At 40.8% G+C, this 18,249-nt stretch overlaps 1 protein-coding gene across 1 annotated transcript in view; it reads right to left on the bottom strand.

Annotated features, from left to right (window-relative positions):
* STK3 (serine/threonine kinase 3) overlaps window positions 1–18,002 on the bottom strand; it is a 219,529-nt gene extending 201,527 nt beyond the window's left edge. The window contains exons 1-2 of the mRNA XM_063451213.1: window positions 17,880–18,002; window positions 5,821–5,901 (exon numbers count right to left, since the gene is read on the bottom strand). Of these exons, the coding sequence (XP_063307283.1) occupies window positions 5,821–5,901; window positions 17,880–17,902 (104 nt within the window). The 5' untranslated portion in view covers window positions 17,903–18,002. The remainder of the gene's footprint in view (window positions 1–5,820; window positions 5,902–17,879) is intronic.
* Window positions 18,003–18,249: the final 247 nt, after the last annotated feature.

The following is an 18,249-nucleotide window of genomic DNA, read 5'->3' as shown; positions in this document are numbered from 1 at the left end:
CATACTCCGCATGGCAGATGTGCTACTAAAACCATTCCCTGTCCGCCCGATAAATGCCCTCTTCCTAAAACGGCACAAGTTCTTGCACACTATGGCGAGAGAACAAATATCACACTACGTCAACTCAATCCCACAAAAACACTAACTACTTTAGGCCGAACGGCCGAACGGACTTAGAATCTCTCTGCCTGCAGGAAACACTTCCACCAAAGGAATCTCCCAGGTCTCTGCCTCACTGGGGACAGGTAGATACTTGCTAGCCCCACCATGCATCCGACAATTGGACGAAGACATCGACAACACGCTCTCAGAGACAGACTGGGGCAAAATCATTACCCACGTCAAAAAGACCCCAGGGCCGGCAAGACTGCAGAAAAATGCATACAAAGACCTCATCCGATGGTACGTCACCCCCGTTGTCTTCCACGCCCAGGACCACACAGCACCGGACACATGCTGGCGATGCAAAGACGAGAGAGGAACCTTCACCCACATATGGTGGGACTGTTCGATCATCAGATCTTTCTGGGACACGATCGGCCGAGTGATCCGGGAGGTGATAGATGAGACCCTACAGCAGTCACCGGCCCCCTATCTCCTCCACCACTCCACTATGCCAACGCCGACCTACAAAAGTTCAGTGGTCCCACAACTCCTCAAAGCAGCGAAAGCCATCATCCCTATCTACTGGAGACAACCATGCACCCCATCACTCAAGAGATGGGTGGAGGTGGTGTTAGACAGGAGGAAATTCGAAGACCAAAAAGCAACCTCGGCAAAAGACAAAGAAAATACATGAAGAGATGGTTCCGTTGGCTGAGACATATCTCCTCATACAAGTTCACACGAATCCTGGCTACTGCCTAACCGGGCTGAGAGCAGTTGAGGGAGCTTGACCAGATACCAAGGGGGAGGCCCAATGGGGCACGGCGAGCTGGGGTGACCTGCGTAGGCGACCTGCTGCCTCACGTAACATCTTGCTCTGTCTTTTTTTTACTATACTATCAAAATAAAAACACATTTAACACAAAACCAACATGCAAACCATGCGACCTTTCACATACAGAGCTTGCTTAAGTATTCACACTCTTCAATAAAAAAAAAAAATTTAAAAAAATTATATATATTTGTACCTAAACAACATGGAATGTGGAAGTTGGCAAATATTTTTATTGTACCACAAAATAAATGTGTTGGTTGCATAAGCCGTCACATCTCTTTTGCAAAATCTGCAAATTGTCTTTGGTGCAAGGGACTGCCTACAGGAGTTACCCAATTATTTGCATGGAGGAATCTTATGTGCAAATATATTGTCACATGATCTCTGTGTCTGCAGTTTCCCAAAGTCTTATAGAGAGCATACCTAAATAAACAGCAACAAGAACATGGAGCAATGAAAATCCAGGGTGGGATCCTATACAGTGCACTATATAAAATAAAGATTTCATGTATCTCAGAGTACTGTTAAATCCATTATTAAAAACAGAAATAAGATGGCAATTCCAACATCCAAAGATGACTGACCCCCAGATATAACGGGTTACATCAGCCACCATGACTACTCTATTGATCTGAAGTTGTCATGGTAATAGGAGCCTCAATGTGCAGTATTTCAGCTTGAAACACTGCACATACAGAGTTATTTTTAATTGTTTTCTGGGGGATGGTTGCACCCCCAGCACACATGACCTAAGCAGCCTGGAATTCTGTTCTGGGCTGCCTATTGTCATTCTGTGCATATTTTACGTATGTCATCATTATGCTGACAGATATAAAAATCTTCCTACTAGCAGGCAGAGCTTTCTCCTCCCTCACTCCCTTCCTGTGGGCTCTCTCTCCTCCCTTCACTTTTTATTTATATATTTTAAACTAACCTATACCCCCCATCCTTCTCCCCTTCTCGGCTCAGATTACGCGCATATATTGAGCCAGCAAAAAAGTCCAATCAAACTACAGAGCTGGCAGCAAGAAGGGGAGTGGGAGATTGTTTTAAAATGGGTTAGAGAAACCCTTTAATGATTGCGCAAGGAGGGCACAATCAAGAGAACAATGGTAAATCTGGAGGAAATTGGGGGATTCACAGCTAAAATAGAAGATAACATCTATAGGGCAACAATAATCTACACAATGGTATATGCAGAGGAAAGAAATGTCTGGCACTCGTGCTTGCGTGCACGGCAATGCACATTAGTACACAGCCTGCCATTTTTTTGGCATTTACCTGACGGCGTGTGAGAAAAAAAAGTAAACTTGCGCAACAAGATGTTTGTTCTGATCAAATCCATATTAAGGGCTTAATCCAAGCACCATGACCCCTTCAGTGATTCAAAGTCTCTATGTGCAGTGTTTTGCTATAAAACGCTGCACATGCAGAGTTTATCCTCTGCACCGGAGGTGTAACGCCACTAGAGATGCTTCCTCTGTCTGCAGCACTGACGTTTAGAGCCTCCATGCTCTGCATGGAAAAACTAAACACTCCCGATAAATATGCATTAATGCAATGCATCGCTATGAGGAGATGCTGATTGGCGCAGCAGAGCACTTTGTTGCACATGCGCAGTAGCCTCCTAATGCTTTCCTATGTGAATATCAAATATATATATATATGTGAATATCAAATTTGATGATCACAGACGCTAAGCAAGGTAAGGTCAGCCCCAGTGATACCGGCGCGGCGTGGGAAATAAGGTAAGTAAACTCACCTTTTTAAAGTAAAGAGAGGGGGGCTGGACAACCTAAAAAAAAAAGTCATTTTACCACTATGGTGTCAGAAAAACAGGTTTGTTATAATATAAATGGGCCAAAAAGTAAGGGCCCAGATGTGCAAAGCATCCAAAATGTTCAGAGCTGTAACTGCAGCCAAAAGATGTTTTTTAATCAAACTGGTGAGAGTTTTCATGCAACTAGCAAAAGGCCAAGAAGCAACGAATGTTGAATTTGTAATTAAGTTTTGTAAATGTAAAACGCATGGTAACTCATCACAAGAAAATCCATTTTGATTCCAGTTTACTACACTTACAAATGTGGAAATATTAGAGAGGGGTGAATACTAATTGAAGGCACTTGTTTTTCTCTATTTTCATCTATCATCAATAACATGTTACGAACTTTAAACAACATAAAATCTCTGTTTGTAGTTGGTACTTCCACCAGTATATAAAGTTATCCTGTCATCTGAATATGGCAGGTGAATTTTAAAAGACCATAATCACAAGAGCCTGGGGTGTTGCTTTAAAGAAATGTTGGCAATTGCTCAATCAGTAACAAAACACTAACTACAAAGATAGTGGAAAAGGTTCTCATGCTAAGGAATGCAGAACCTGTTAAAAATGGTTATTGGCCATCTTCAAGGAAGAAGCCTAGTTTATGTAGCTTGAGCCATCTGGCCTACTTAGATCACAAGATAATCTACATGGTTACGAAGACTGCAGAACTAGAGGTGTGGAAGTGAAAGATATCGCTGCTGATACTTTCATTTCCATAAAACAGATATTCAACAGAAGAAGAACAAAAACAAAAATGCAACAGTGCTGTTACAGCCCGTTTAGGATTGTCTTGGTCAATACTGTATAAAACGAGCCTCTTCCTGCAGGAAACAGTGACTATCAGAAAGCAACAACTAAAACATGGAGGCTACCAAGAAGGAGATGCAAATTACATGAACCTTTTCATCGTTTCCTTTTTATTATTATTATGCGGATCATTAGCAATACACAAGATAGAATGTTATCACAATAAGTAACCAAGCGAACCACCATTTCTTAGATTATAAAAGGAAAACCTACTCAAAAAGAGGCCAAAACACAGTGTAACGGCCGGCAGGTATTCCAGCTGAGTAACCCTGTTACTTCTGGACTCCTTAGGCTATTTTGTGACCATCCTGTATCGTCTTGCTGACCTGAAACAGTTGGCACCATTTGGAGCGCACAGACGCGCATCTCAAAGTACTCTGAGCAGTATTCGGAAGTGAAATATAGGGGTGTTTAAAGCAGGGATCATAGCCTTTACTCCACACCAGGAGTTGAGGCAACATGCAGCGGTTAAACAGAACTGACTTTATGGCAGCTGTGCAGAGGGCAATTTGCATACAATGGGGAAATTCACAATACACACAGTTCCCCATCAAGTACTCTTCCCATAACTCCTCGTTTTTCTTCCTGTAAACAACCCTCAACTCCACCAAACAAAGCTCAATTTTGTCCATAAAATTCAAACAATAAACAAATGCCTCTTGTAAAATTCCCACCCAAGCAAGAGGAATCCCTACCCCATAACCCTGGGTCTATGACACACTGCAACAAGCTAACTAAAAAAGAGGCACTACACAAAAAAAAAAAACAATAAAAGTCACACAAAAAACAATTCAAAGCCAGCGTATCTGTTGACTATCATCCATAATAAACATAAGCAACTGCCATGAAAAAACATCTACCATCTTATCTAAAGTACAATCAGATACATAAAAATAGGTAGAGACAAACATATAATCCCACTTCAGCACACTTCAATGACCTGCAGTGATATGGGTGCCTATAGAAAAAAAATGCTTAAAATACACCACTGAGGGGTATCACGATCAATGGCAATGTGCTCATTTATGTTTGCTTTACATTAACATTTAAATAATTAATATATACTTGCTTTATTTAGTATATTTTGATAATGCACCAGCCAAGCAAAGAGGACATGGCAAAAGTCCAAATTCCATTTTATGCAGACTATCACTATGAAGGTTAGTGATGGAGCATGTATCCCATTTAATGCATTAGAGTCCCAGAATGCAATGCAGTAGCTTGCTGGTGATAGATTAACATAATGCCTAGAATACATGTTAAGGTTATCTAGGTTCACAGTGTCACTCACAAGATTACGTATGACAATCATTTTAATTCTGCCATGTTGTAAACAAGAAGCAGCAGTACAGCTACAAGGATGCTAAAGCACGGTTGCACTGTGCCTTTAAGATTATTTAAATAATCAAATTTATTCAGGTGAATAAGTTACATATCACATAAATCCTTCTTAGAAAGAGTTTACAGGATTAGATCAGGCTTCACTAACAATAATGTAAGGCTCCTGATTGGTGGTGCTTTTTCCTGGTGAGGGAGGGATCTGCCTGTTTCTGTATTCACAATAGTGAGAATTCAAAGTGCATTTCAAATTTAAGGCAATATATAGCCTTGACGTAAAACTTGGAAATTCTCAGTGAATTCACTTTGAAATCTCAATTTAGTAAAGAACCATGTAAATCGTGCAGTTCCGGGATATTGAACGGAAATTTTCTTTACCAATTTTTTTCGTTCCCCTTTTATATGCAAGATCTACACAATGCTTTATAGAGAGAATCATTTCGACTATTATTTTCCCTTTAAGCATTTCAAGAAAATAAATAAATAAAAGTGTTCACCAAAACATCTAAGAAACGTATTATTTCAAAGTAAAAACAGAACTAAAAAGAAACTTGCTTTTTATTTTTTCTCCAATGGAAACCTTATTTAGTATGTTTAATAAATCAGCATATCACATTTCAATAAAAAAACAAAAACTTTAGATTTAGGAATATTAAACGCAAATGTTAAATGAAAAGGATTGGTTTTATTGGAAAGATTCTGGCACAGATCATTTTTAATATTCCTAAAATTGGAGTGTTCATCTATGGATATAGCAGAGACATTTCCCAGAACATCTTAGCATTTCACACAGGCATTATGGAGATATAATAAAACACTTTACAGTCACGCTTTAATGCGTATGGGAGATCCTGTTTTACCCTTAAATCCATTCACAAGTGATAAAAAGAATATTACATTTCACACTTACCCTTCCCCAAGCTTTTCCAAAACATCAAAGACCTCTTCTGGCTGTTTAGTCAAGCTGTCTTCACTCAGCTTTTTAAGCTTGCTAATAAAAAAATAGTAACACAGGAACATAAGGTTAGTATATCTGAAATGTGGAAGGAATGTACAGAGAATGAAGAAAATACATGTACAACACCTGTGACAGTTAAATATGTATATTATCATTATGTGCATGCACATACTGCTGCACAGAAAATGTATAAAAACATACAAATTTCGACATACTGAATGTACACAGATGTGAATAGCTCTGGTCACTAGAGCTTACAATCTAGAGAGGTGCATATGCTCCTTTTTTCAGGACTCAGCCATCACTTCTGCAAACCCCAGAATTAAATGTTTTAAACTTTTTCTGAATGAAAATGTCTTTTTTTAAACCAGTTATTCACTACACTGGAAATGGTCAAGAACTCACGCAGGAAATGCAATTTTTAGGCCAAAATAGTCTAATTGGAAAAATTCTACAAGTCATCTGGGGTTTCTTCACTAAACAGCGCAATTTGGTAACATAAAAAAACAAACTTCTAATGATGAGGTAGTGACATATGAACACTTGAGTACACAGCCCGACTTGCAACCCCGAGACTTTTTTCGCTACATACAACTTAGAGACTTTGCAGAATCCACTGACGTAAAGGCGTCAGTAAAAGCACGACTAACTTTCTTCGAAAACATATGCCTCAAAGAGAGCTCGCCACCAAGGCTCATATCCCTACTATATAGCCACCTAAGTTCAGAATCAGAGACGGAGGGAACATTACAATACACAGCCTGGTGGGAGGAAGACCTAGGGGAAACATTAGAGGGGACGGAATGGAGGGATATATGGGAGGCATGTGCAAAAGCCTCAATCTGCACCACGTTACAAGAACAAGCGTACAAAACGCTATCCGGTGGTATATAACCCCAGCCAAACAGTACCGCATAAACACAAGTCCTAGACACCTGCTGGCATCTATGTGGGGAAAAGGGCAGCAACATAAACTTGTGGTGTAGCTGTCCCAAAATGCAGGAGTACTGGAGAGGGTTGGTAGACCTAAGCTCACGTATCTTACAGATAAGACTTACTTTAGATCCTTGGGCATGCCTGTTGTCCAGACCTACTGAAGGACTGGATACGTTTACACAAAGGCTACTAAACATGATATACCTAGCATTCCAAAGGGCTCTAGCCCAGAACTGGACAAAACAAGAGACACCCCATTCAGACCTAATTATCGCGAAGATTAAAGACAACTATTTGATGGACAAGCTGACAGCACAGGTACGGAACACTATGACCACCTTCCAAAAGGTTTGGGATAAATGGGAACAGTTCACAGAGTAGCAAACACCTGACATAGGGGGACGGGGGCGGGGGGCAGGGACCCCCTCCACATTTAGACAAAGACCGACCACACCAACGGTCCTCGTATTGATGTGAGGACGAGGGAACCAACGGGCCACAGGCCCGATGTCTCAGCCAAGACAGACCCGGTGGATACATAGCACGCCAACAGGGGAGCCAGTTGACCATTACACAATGCGATTGCCCCCTAGGGGCCCCCACGAACCGGGAGTAGAGGGGACGAGCGGAGGGGATGAGGACGGTCACCACTCCAGAAAAAAATTGCACAGGCCCGTATAAGGAGACAAAGAAAAACACTGACAATACCTCACTCAATGGTACCTCGTCTTTTTCTTATGTTCTGCTTTATTTGGTTATATTGTTTTTACTGTATTAATTATCTGAATATGTGAAAAATGTGGCAAATTAAGCACGTTAGTCACCCTCACAAACGGTAATTGGGGATACTGATTATACCGGCTTCTGCGCAAGCCACAGGGTGTATAACGGTCTCTTGTTTATTATGATTTAAATCACAACATAAATAAAGAATTAAAAAAAAAAAACACAAACATTTGTGCTAAAATTAAGTGTTTGGAAACCTTGTTCAATTCCAATTTGGATATTATCACCCAGCTTTAAAAATACACGGTTTTTAATACACTGTTAAGTGAATAAACCCAAATTATGTTTCAAACTCAATTAGAACAACCAGGCTTTAATCCTAAAGACCTAATAGCTATCACCCCATCTTCCCTTTTATATCTGTGTATTAAAGGAACACTTCCTGGTGACTCCAACTTCATCCCGATTAACTTGTTATGGGCGCTGTCTTGCATTCAAGGGTTAAACCATTTTCAGATGGTTTAACCTCAGACAATGGTCCTTCATTGTGACTGAGCTGCCAAAAGCCAACATCAGCACTGTACTCGCGCATGATCAAAATTAAACATTAAGGTCTAAGGAGGATCTCGCAAGAGCCTCCATAAAAAGAGCTTAATATCCCTACAGATGTCACTGACAGCTGTAGGAAGTGACAAGCTTGACAGCAGTGGCTCCTCCTTTTGTCAAGCTTTGTCAGGCGAAGGAAAAATAGGTAGTCCCTATTTTGCCCCAGTATATCTTCTGACTGGGTTGGAATTCTATTGAAATCTCAACAGTCAACATCTTTATGAAATATTCATATTAACTTTCTGAAATACTTATTTAGGAAGGGAGGTGACATTGCCATTTTAAGCTTCAAACGAAAAGCCAACTTTGTTGCAGACAGTTTCTTACCAGTGTCTACTGGACCTCGATTTAATATTGTTGGATAAGCTTTTCAAATCATTTAATATAATAAAAAAATATTTTTTTCAATATATTTATTAATGATGCTTTTCCAAAAATAGTAAAAATAAAATTTACATTTTAAAATATTAAAAATAGAGGCTTTAATTCTTGGTGAGCCATTTGTAGCTGTGGGCCTATGGTTGAGTGAGATAATCAATAGGTTGTTCTCAGACATAGATCCAGGTTCTCTAAAAGGCTATAGGTTTACAAATAACACTATACAATGTGGATAGTTGCATGTTTGACCAAGGCTTGACAAAGAGGTCTTTGTGGGGTGAAAACATTGCCTGGTCCCTTTGATGATAATGGAATAAAGAATCTAATACATCTATACAGTGTGTCAGAACATTGTGTTCCTTTTGTATTTAATCCGATGTTTTGGGGGGAGACCCTGCCGAGTGAGTGTTTGCTGCTCAGTAAACTTAACCACCCTACGGGGTGAGCAGAATATGATTTTTCTTTTTTGGTCTACCAGCTGGATGATATATTAACTTTATTTGCAGTCTACTGCAATGGTTATGGTGCCAGGAGAGCCCTGGCAACACCCCATTGTAAACAGTAAAATCATTTTAGAATTTTAGAAGGTTCTATTCGATCTCCTGAGCAAACCCATGTAGTGCTGAGAGCATGAGCTTATCAATCTCTGCCAATGAGCCAAGTCCGGGCTCAGTTCTGTTGGATGTAGTGGAGACAGGGATCAGCATCTGGCAGACTCTAGGTAAGAAGACAAACTGTTGTAAAATGGGGGAGTACTAGAGCACCCCTGGCATCATAAGCACTACAACACATTGATCCCAGAACAAAAGGTTTCATCCCATTCTATGGAAATGTGTTGGGTTTTTTTCTGCTGTGACGGTCATTCTAATTGTGTGTTGTAGATAACAAATTTGTTTGTAACAGATGTGTTCCAAGTCTGTCATGTGCTCTAAACAGCTGAATTTCAGGGGCCCAGTGCAAGAGTCAAGAAAAACACACAGCCTTGAATATTAAAAGGGACACTATAGTCACCAAAACAACTTTATCTTAATGAAGTAGTTTTGGTGTACAGGTCATGCCTCTGAAGTTTCACTGCTCATTTCACTGCCATTTAGGAGTTAAATCACTTTTGTTTCGGTCCATGCAGCCCTAGCCAAACCTCCCCTGACTGTCACTGACACAGCCTGTGTGAAAACAAATGATTTCACTTTAAATCAAATGTGACTTAAAATTAAAATAGTTTTATCTCCTGCTTTCTAAACTGAACTTTAATCACACACAGGAGACTTCTGCAGCGTCTATTAACAGAACAGTGGATAAGACATTTTAAATTAAACAGAATTTGCAATAAAGGACATATAAACATTAGATCTCTCTTTACAGGAAGTGTCTAGGAAGGCTGTGCAAGTCACATGCAGGAAGATGTGACTAGGGTGCATAATCAAAGTGACGGAGCTCCTAAATAGACTGCAGGAACATGATCCACAGACCAAAACTGCTTCATTAAGCCAAAGTTGTTTTGCTGACTCTAGTGTCCCTTTAATTGAATCTGCACAGTTGAAAAGTTCAAGCACATTTGTGCCCAGATGATGCAATCTGAAATTAAGACAAATAGTGTCAACATTTAGTGTCCAAATGAATGTTTAGATGAGACGTGCGATACCAAGGGGCTGGATTGTGCCAAAATGGTCCACAGACAAAAAGTACCTTGACAATCTGAGTGGAAATATTTTCTTCAAACAATTCAGAGCTGAAAAATCCCAATACGTTTTGCCATTTTTAGACACTCATTTCTAGCTCAAAACCAAAATAAGTAAACATACAGGACACAGCTGCTAAGTTCTATATATTCTATATTCTGCAAAGAAATTAAGAAGGGATAGACTATGCCTTTTCCAACACTTAACATACTGCACACAAGTGATATTCACCAGTCCAGTGCATATCGCTCATATTACAGAGCAGGAAAGTAGGATGCAATTCAGTCTAGCATGATGTAACTTAGCGGGCATGACAGATGGCAAGTACAGGTCACAATGATGCATTATCTCTGTGTATGGCATTAATGTGTCTCCCTTATTAATATTTAATCCCATGTTTAACATCTTGAGATTTGTCAGTAATACTATCCGCAATGATTCAGGTCATGGAAATGAAAATAAAAACAGATCCACGGACACAAGAGGACATGATGAGCAGACATATTCCTAGTCATGTATTGTCAGTTCAGGTTGAAGGATATTCCAAAAGAAGCCCTTTGGGGTTACATTATCTGTGAGTGAAAAATTGAGCAGCGCTAGCAGAAGTCTATAAAATAGTCGTTCACTGGATTAAATGTCATATAGAGTGCTTTTTCATTCGGTAGCCTGCAAACTCTGATCTTTTTCCACTTACACAAACTCCAAAACTCTATATTTTAAAGTTGAGTTAAAGTCGCATATAAAGACCACAAGTCACACACCACAAAAACAAATAGGCATGAAAACATAAAAGGAACAATCCAAGCACCATGACCACTACAGCACAGACTGTTGGGAGGTGCTGAATCGGGTAACTGGTAACTTAATTAACTTTTTTTTTTATCCATTAGTGAGATATTTTACCTTTGTTTTTGTTTTTTATAAACTTTCACCATATAAAGTCACATAAATAAGCAATTACTTGAACAGCTGGGATTCTATACATTATTTCACTTGTAGGAACACTCTATATTCCCTAAAACTACTTTAGCTTAATGAAGCAGTTTTGGTGTATAGATTATGCCCCTGCATTCCCACTGCTCCATTCTCTGCCATTTTAGATCACTTTGCCGCCCTAGTCACACATCACTGCATGTAAGTGCACAACCTTCCTAAACAAGTGAGATTTAATTTTTACACTTCCTTTATTGCACAGTCTGTATAATTTAGAATTTCTTAGCTCCTGCACTGTTAGTTTGCCACACCTTGCAGACCTCCTGCGTGTGATTAAAGCTCAATTTACAGAGCAGGAGATAAACATTTCTAAAGCAAGTTCACATCAGATTGAAAATAAAACCTTTTTTTCCCCACGCAGTCTGTGTGGGTCACAGACAGGGGAGGTGTGGCAAGGACTGCAAACAAAAGTGATTTATCTCCAAAATGGAAGAGAAATAAGCAGTGCATTATGCCCTCCCCATAGGAACGTATTCCCTCAATGCATTCCTATGAGAATTTTACGGTCGCTGGATGTCTTTATGGACATCCAGCATTAGTTAGGCGCCCAAATGTCCATAAGCAGTCAGAAGTGCCTTTGGTGGCTGTCTGATTGACAGCCACTAGAGGCAGTCTTAGTCCTACAATGTAACTGACAGTTTCTCAAAAATTACAATGATTTACATTGCAGGACTAAGTGGGACATGGACACTGCACCCTGACCACTTAAATCAGATGAAGTGTTCTGGGTACCTATAGTGTCCATTTAAAACTAAAGCTGTTTTGGTGACTATAGTGTCTGTTAAGATACAAGGGGCACAAATAAATGAAAAGCAAAAAAAAAAAGAAAAAAAAACACTCATCTAGGGAATTACATCTGATTTATGGCTAATGAAACAGCACTTACTGTTTCAGTTTTTTAAAACAAAGTAATCATAATGGACAATAAAAAGATTAAAAGGAAAAATTGAAACCCACAACAACAAAAAAGTTAATTTTAAAGGCCATATTTATCAAATAACGGAACATATTAACTTCATACAACATTAAAAAGACAAGCAGCATCTCAGTAAATGTTTAACTTGTGACAATGATTTTTATAAGAAACCTAGACTACCTTCGGTTTCTCACTAAAAATCATCAAGGAGGAGATTGGAGCAGAATACTGGCATTGTAAATAAGAAATATGGGAGAACATCAAATCATATGATACCCTGCAACTCAGAGATAAAGAGTAAAAGGTCTCTTTATATGAATATTAACGATGTGAATGATGAGAACGGTCATGTACGTCAGCTATTTGTATTTTTCTGAATGAGGTCTTGCTGTAAATGGTAGTTATCTCTGTGCCTCATCCAACAGCTGACAACATTTATTCACTGTGCAAATACTTGTAGCATGACTTATGGCTGCTGGAAACAGACTTCATAGAATGTAAAGCAAAATAAAGGTTCTGCTTTGAGAAGATATGCTTCTTCTTCTTCAAAGTAATGGCACTGTGGTTTCTATAGGAGGATATCAGGAATGTGTGGTTCAGAAAGCACAAGTTATCTATAGAGAGCACAGTAAAAGCAATTTACTTACAATGTATGGCAACACCCAACCAGCACAATAATCTACATGAACATGCTCCCTATCTACGACATTTACAGGCGCACTCACTGACCATTATTACCCTGGATTCAAAATATTTGATAAGCATTTTCTGAGCCACACCAATTGTCCAGCTGAAGACACACTGAATTAACAGGACACTATAGGCACCCAGACCAATTCATCTCATTGGGTGCAGTGTCCCTGTTCCTTAACCCTGTAATGTAAAACACTGTAGTTTTAGAGAAACTGCAATGCTTACATTCCAGTGTTAAGACTGTCTACCAGCGTGCCCTCCTTAGCACGGATGTCAGAGGAACTTTAGCGCTGGAATCGGGTAAATGTTTTAAAGGGGTTTAACCCTTTAACAGCTGCATGGGAGGGTGTGCAGAAGGGAGGGGCAGCAGAGCTGACACTATCATGTTTCTTAAAGTGTTAGCTACTGTAAATTTAACAGGAATTTGACATTAAGACCACGTGAACTTCCGTATTAACCATTCCAACTTTGGGTGGCAATAATAGGTTGTGAGCTCTGAGCTGAACAGCACCCAGCAGCCTATAGTTTCCATCCAAAAGTAGACAGGCTTTGAGAGAGTTCTGCATTAGCTAAGAAGTGGCAGAGGGGCCAGGCTGAAGAGAATATTAATATTTCCTAGGAAACAAATACAATACACTAATATATACATATGTGCTGCTTTTTGAACACTTGGGCAGTTTTTGTATATTTATATATTTATACGATGATCCACATGCTACCCACATTTTTTTGTTTTTCCATTTGAGGAACAAGGTCAATTCTCTGATTCCTATATAAAACAATATCTAGCACTTTACAACAATATTCCAATATTAACTTTTCATTTGTCATAAACAACTTAACTTAGCTTAATTAGATAATGTCCCTGCTGTCTCAGTGCTCAATTACTGGCCATTTAGGAGTAAAATAAGTTTGTTTATGCAGTCCAAGGCACAGCTCCCTGCATGTGACTTACAAAGCCTTCCTAAACACTTCCTGTAAAGGGTCGTCTAATGTTTACACATCCTTTGTTGTAAATTCAGTTAAACTTAGAATTTCTTATCTCCAGCTCTGTTAATAGCTGCATGTAATTAGAGTTCCATTTACAGAGCAGATTTTTTTTTCATGCAGGCTCTGTCAGTTACAGCCAGACGAGGTTTGGCAAGGGGTGAAACAAATGTGTTTTATCGCCTAAACGGCAGAGAATTGAGCAGTGAAACTTCAAAGGCATAATTTATCCACAGAAAAACAAATATATAATTATTAAGATACAGGAAAGTAAAAAGAAATAACAATGTTCCTTTAATAAGGTTTATAAAACTGCATACCATCTAATGTAATCAGTGTGATTTCATAATAATATATCTCCCTGAATGCCATGCGAAACAAGCATCAGACCTGTAGTGATCTGAAAACCAAATTATATAGCTATATGATTCAATCAGCCTGTGACCATATATAACACTGCATGCCATGTACAATGAGACAATGACATAATAGTACTGCATGCAATATCACATAGGGAGTGACCCAGGACATACCTGAAAACAAGAAAAATCTCAATGCATCTTTCCTGGTAAAATATTTTATAAATAAATAGTAATTTAAAGGGAAACTCCAATGCCGCACTGCAGGTTCCCTCTCCCTCCCCCCCCACCCCCAATCGCTGAAGGGGTGAAAACCCCTTTGGTTACTTACCAGAGGCTTCTTCCTCCGCCGCTCCTCCCTGTGATTGCGTCGGCCGGTGGGCGAGACTGATCCCGCCCACCTGCCGGGGAGACCCAATGCGCATGCAATGCCGCGCATGCACATTAGAGCTCCCCATAGGAAAGCATTGAAAATGCTTTTCAAAGCTTTCCTATGGGGAAATGAGCGACGCTGGAGGTTCTCACACAGCGTGAGGACGTCCAGCGACGCTTTAGCACAGGTTTCCTGTGCTATTATCCAGGAAGTGCCCTCTAGTAGACAGCCACTAGAGGTGGAGTTAACCCTGCAAGGTAATTATTGCAGTTTATAAAAAAAACTGCAATAATTACACTTGCAGGGTTAAGAGTAGTGGGAAATGGCACCCAGACCACTCCAATGGGCAGAAGTGGCCTGGGTGCCTGGAGTGTCCCTTTAAATAACAGCATGAATGACACAATGAGACTGTGACCACAATGCATATAGAACAATATGCAATAACACAATCTACACTGTACACAGCACAAGACTCTGCAGACCATGGCATTATGTGATATAATGTGCTTAATAGACCATGACATGTGACACAATGTACAAAATGTTTATTGTAATGACACACTTTATGAACGATTATATAATTCTCTAGACTCAGCAGTTTCCTCACTAACATCGTGTTCATATATAACATTTGAACAATGAGACATATATAACATTTTGTCTCATTTTTCTATTGAATCACCGCTCTTAAATTGTGAAGCACTGCAATTGATGCCATCATAAATCCACTAATAATAATAATAATAATAATAATAATAATACTACATGTGACACAATACAATGCGTAGCAGTAAAGTAATACGGCCAACAGTAAAAGCAACGGTATACTGGCATGGGTGAAATCCTTAACGGATTTAGAGATAATATTGCAAAATGAGTAGTGACTTTAAAACAGCACTTTGGACGGTGCCATGACAGTGGCTTTGGTATAGAAGCATTAGTGATGACAGAGTGGCAGTACAGATGGTAACATTAGAAAAGCATGGATGGTGACATTACAGTGACAGCATGAGTGGCAACATTATATTGGCAGCATGACAGTGATGTTAGAATAGCAGCATTGGAGGTGACAGTATCAGTACAGACAGTAACATTATAGTTTTAGCATGAGTAGTGACATAAGACAAGAGTGGAGACATTACGCAAGCAGCACTAGTGGTGAGAGTGGCAGCATGAGAGGAGACATTACCAAAACATGTCTCCCCTTAGGTGGTGACATGGTGGCAGTATGGATGGTGACATTACAGTCTCAGTATAAGTGGTGACATTAGAACAGCAGCAGTAGTCTGTGACATTGTGACAGTATGGTGACATTACAGTGGCAGTATAAGTGATGACATTAGAACAGCAGCAGTAGAGGTGACATTGTGACAGTATGAATGATGACATTACAGTGGCAGTAAAGTGGTGACATTAGAAGAGCAGCAGTAAAGGTGACATTATGGCAGAATAGTGGCAGTATACGTGGTGACATAACAGCATGGGTTGTGACATTGGAATACCTGCATTGATGGTGACACAGTAACAGTATTAATAGTAACATATTAGTGGCAGCATGACTCCATAACAGCAAGAGATGACATTTCATTGGCATGAGTGGTGAAATTACTGTGGCAGTATGGAGAGTGACATTACAGTGACAGTGTGGAGGGTGGCATTACAAAGACAGTACGGACGGTGGAATAGGGACAGTGATATGCTCAGTTCAAGTATCTGGTAGTGACATTATGGGTAGTGACATGACAGTATGGAGGGTGACATAGTGATAGTCATTGATATGCCCAGTTCAGGCACCCAGTGGTGACAGTGACAGTAAGTATGGTGAGAGTTCAGGTACCCGGTGACACACACAGTGATCATGGTGGTGATACACACACACAGTGATCATGGTGATGACACACACAGTGATCATGGTGATGACACACACAGTGATCATGGTGATGACACACACAGTGATCATGGTGATGACACACACAGTGATTATGGTGACACACACAGTGATTATGGTGACACACACAGTGATTATGGTGACACACACACAGTGAAGGCTCAGTGATAGTGGTCACACACAGTGATTATGGTGACACACACACAGTGAAGGCTCAGTGATAGTGGTCACACACAGTGATTATGGTGACACACACACAGTGGAGGCTCAGTGATAGTGGTCACACACAGTGATTATGGTGACACACACACAGTGGAGGCTCAGTGATAGTGGTCACACACAGTGATTATGGTGACACACACACAGTGAAGGCTCAGTGATAGTGGTCACACACAGTGATTATGGTGACACACACACAGTGAAGGCTCAGTGATAGTGGTCACACACAGTGATTATGGTGACACACACACAGTGGAGGCTCAGTGATAGTGGTCACACACAGTGATTATGGTGACACACACACAGTGGAGGCTCAGTGATAGTGGTCACACACAGTGATTATGGTGACACACACACAGTGGAGGCTCAGTGATAGTGGTCACACACAGTGATTATGGTGACACACACACACAGTGGAGGCTCAGTGATAGTGGTCACACACAGTGATTATGGTGACACACACACAGTGGAGGCTCAGTGATAGTGGTCACACACAGTGATTATGGTGACACACACACAGTGGAGGCTCAGTGATAGTGGTCACACACAGTGATTATGGTGACACACACACAGTGGAGGCTCAGTGATAGTGGTCACACACAGTGATTATGGTGACACACACACAGTGGAGGCTCAGTGATAGTGGTCACACACACAGTGGAGGCTCAGTGATAGTGGTCACACACACTGATTATGGTGACACACACACAGTGGAGGCTCAGTGATAGTGGTCACACACACTGATTATGGTGACACACACAGTGATTAGGGTGACACACACAGTGATTAGGGTGACACACACAGTGATTAGGGTGACACACACAGTGATTATGGTGACACACACAGTGATTAGGGTGACACACACAGTGATTATGGTGACACACACAGTGATTATGGTGACACACACAGTGATTAGGGTGGCACACACAGTGATTAGGGTGGCACACACAGTGATTAGGGTGACACACACAGTGATTAGGGTGACACACACAGTGATTAGGGTGACACACACAGTGATTAGGGTGACACACACAGTGATTAGGGTGACACACACAGTGATTAGGGTGACACACACAGTGATTAGGGTCACACACACAGTGATTAGGGTGACACACACAGTGATTAGGGTGACACACACAGTGGAGGCTCAGTGATAGTGGTCATACACCCTGTTTTGGCTCAGGCCTTCCCCTGCACACAGCCCCCCCCCCCGTGCCCTCCATGTCAGGGATACAGGGGGCAGACTGTAATGTCTCACCTCTTGGGCGCCGGCTGCTCCATGCTGGGAGTCTCCTACCAGTCACCTCACACCGAGAAGGAGGAAACGACACGTTCCGGAGCCAGCACTAACTCCGAACAACTTCCATGTTCCTCTAACCCGGAGCCCTCCTCCCGCATCACCAAGCGACCAGCCGCCTGGCATACTGCTCTCTGATTGGACGGCTCGACAGCTCTCTCCCACGCTGATTGGCCAATCCACCTGTCACATAGCGCGGAGTCAACCCAACCAATCCGCTCTAATGTGTTCAGCTTATTTCCCAACCCTTATCCCCCTCCCTAACATGTACAGAATGGGAAGAGAGAGGGCGCGGAGCATGCCGGGACACAGCGCCTAGCCACGCCCACCC

Source organism: Pelobates fuscus, chromosome 4 (genome assembly GCF_036172605.1).
Source record: "Pelobates fuscus isolate aPelFus1 chromosome 4, aPelFus1.pri, whole genome shotgun sequence".
In the NCBI taxonomy this organism is placed as follows: domain Eukaryota; kingdom Metazoa; phylum Chordata; class Amphibia; order Anura; family Pelobatidae; genus Pelobates; species Pelobates fuscus.
This window is presented reverse-complemented; position numbering and strand designations above follow the sequence as displayed.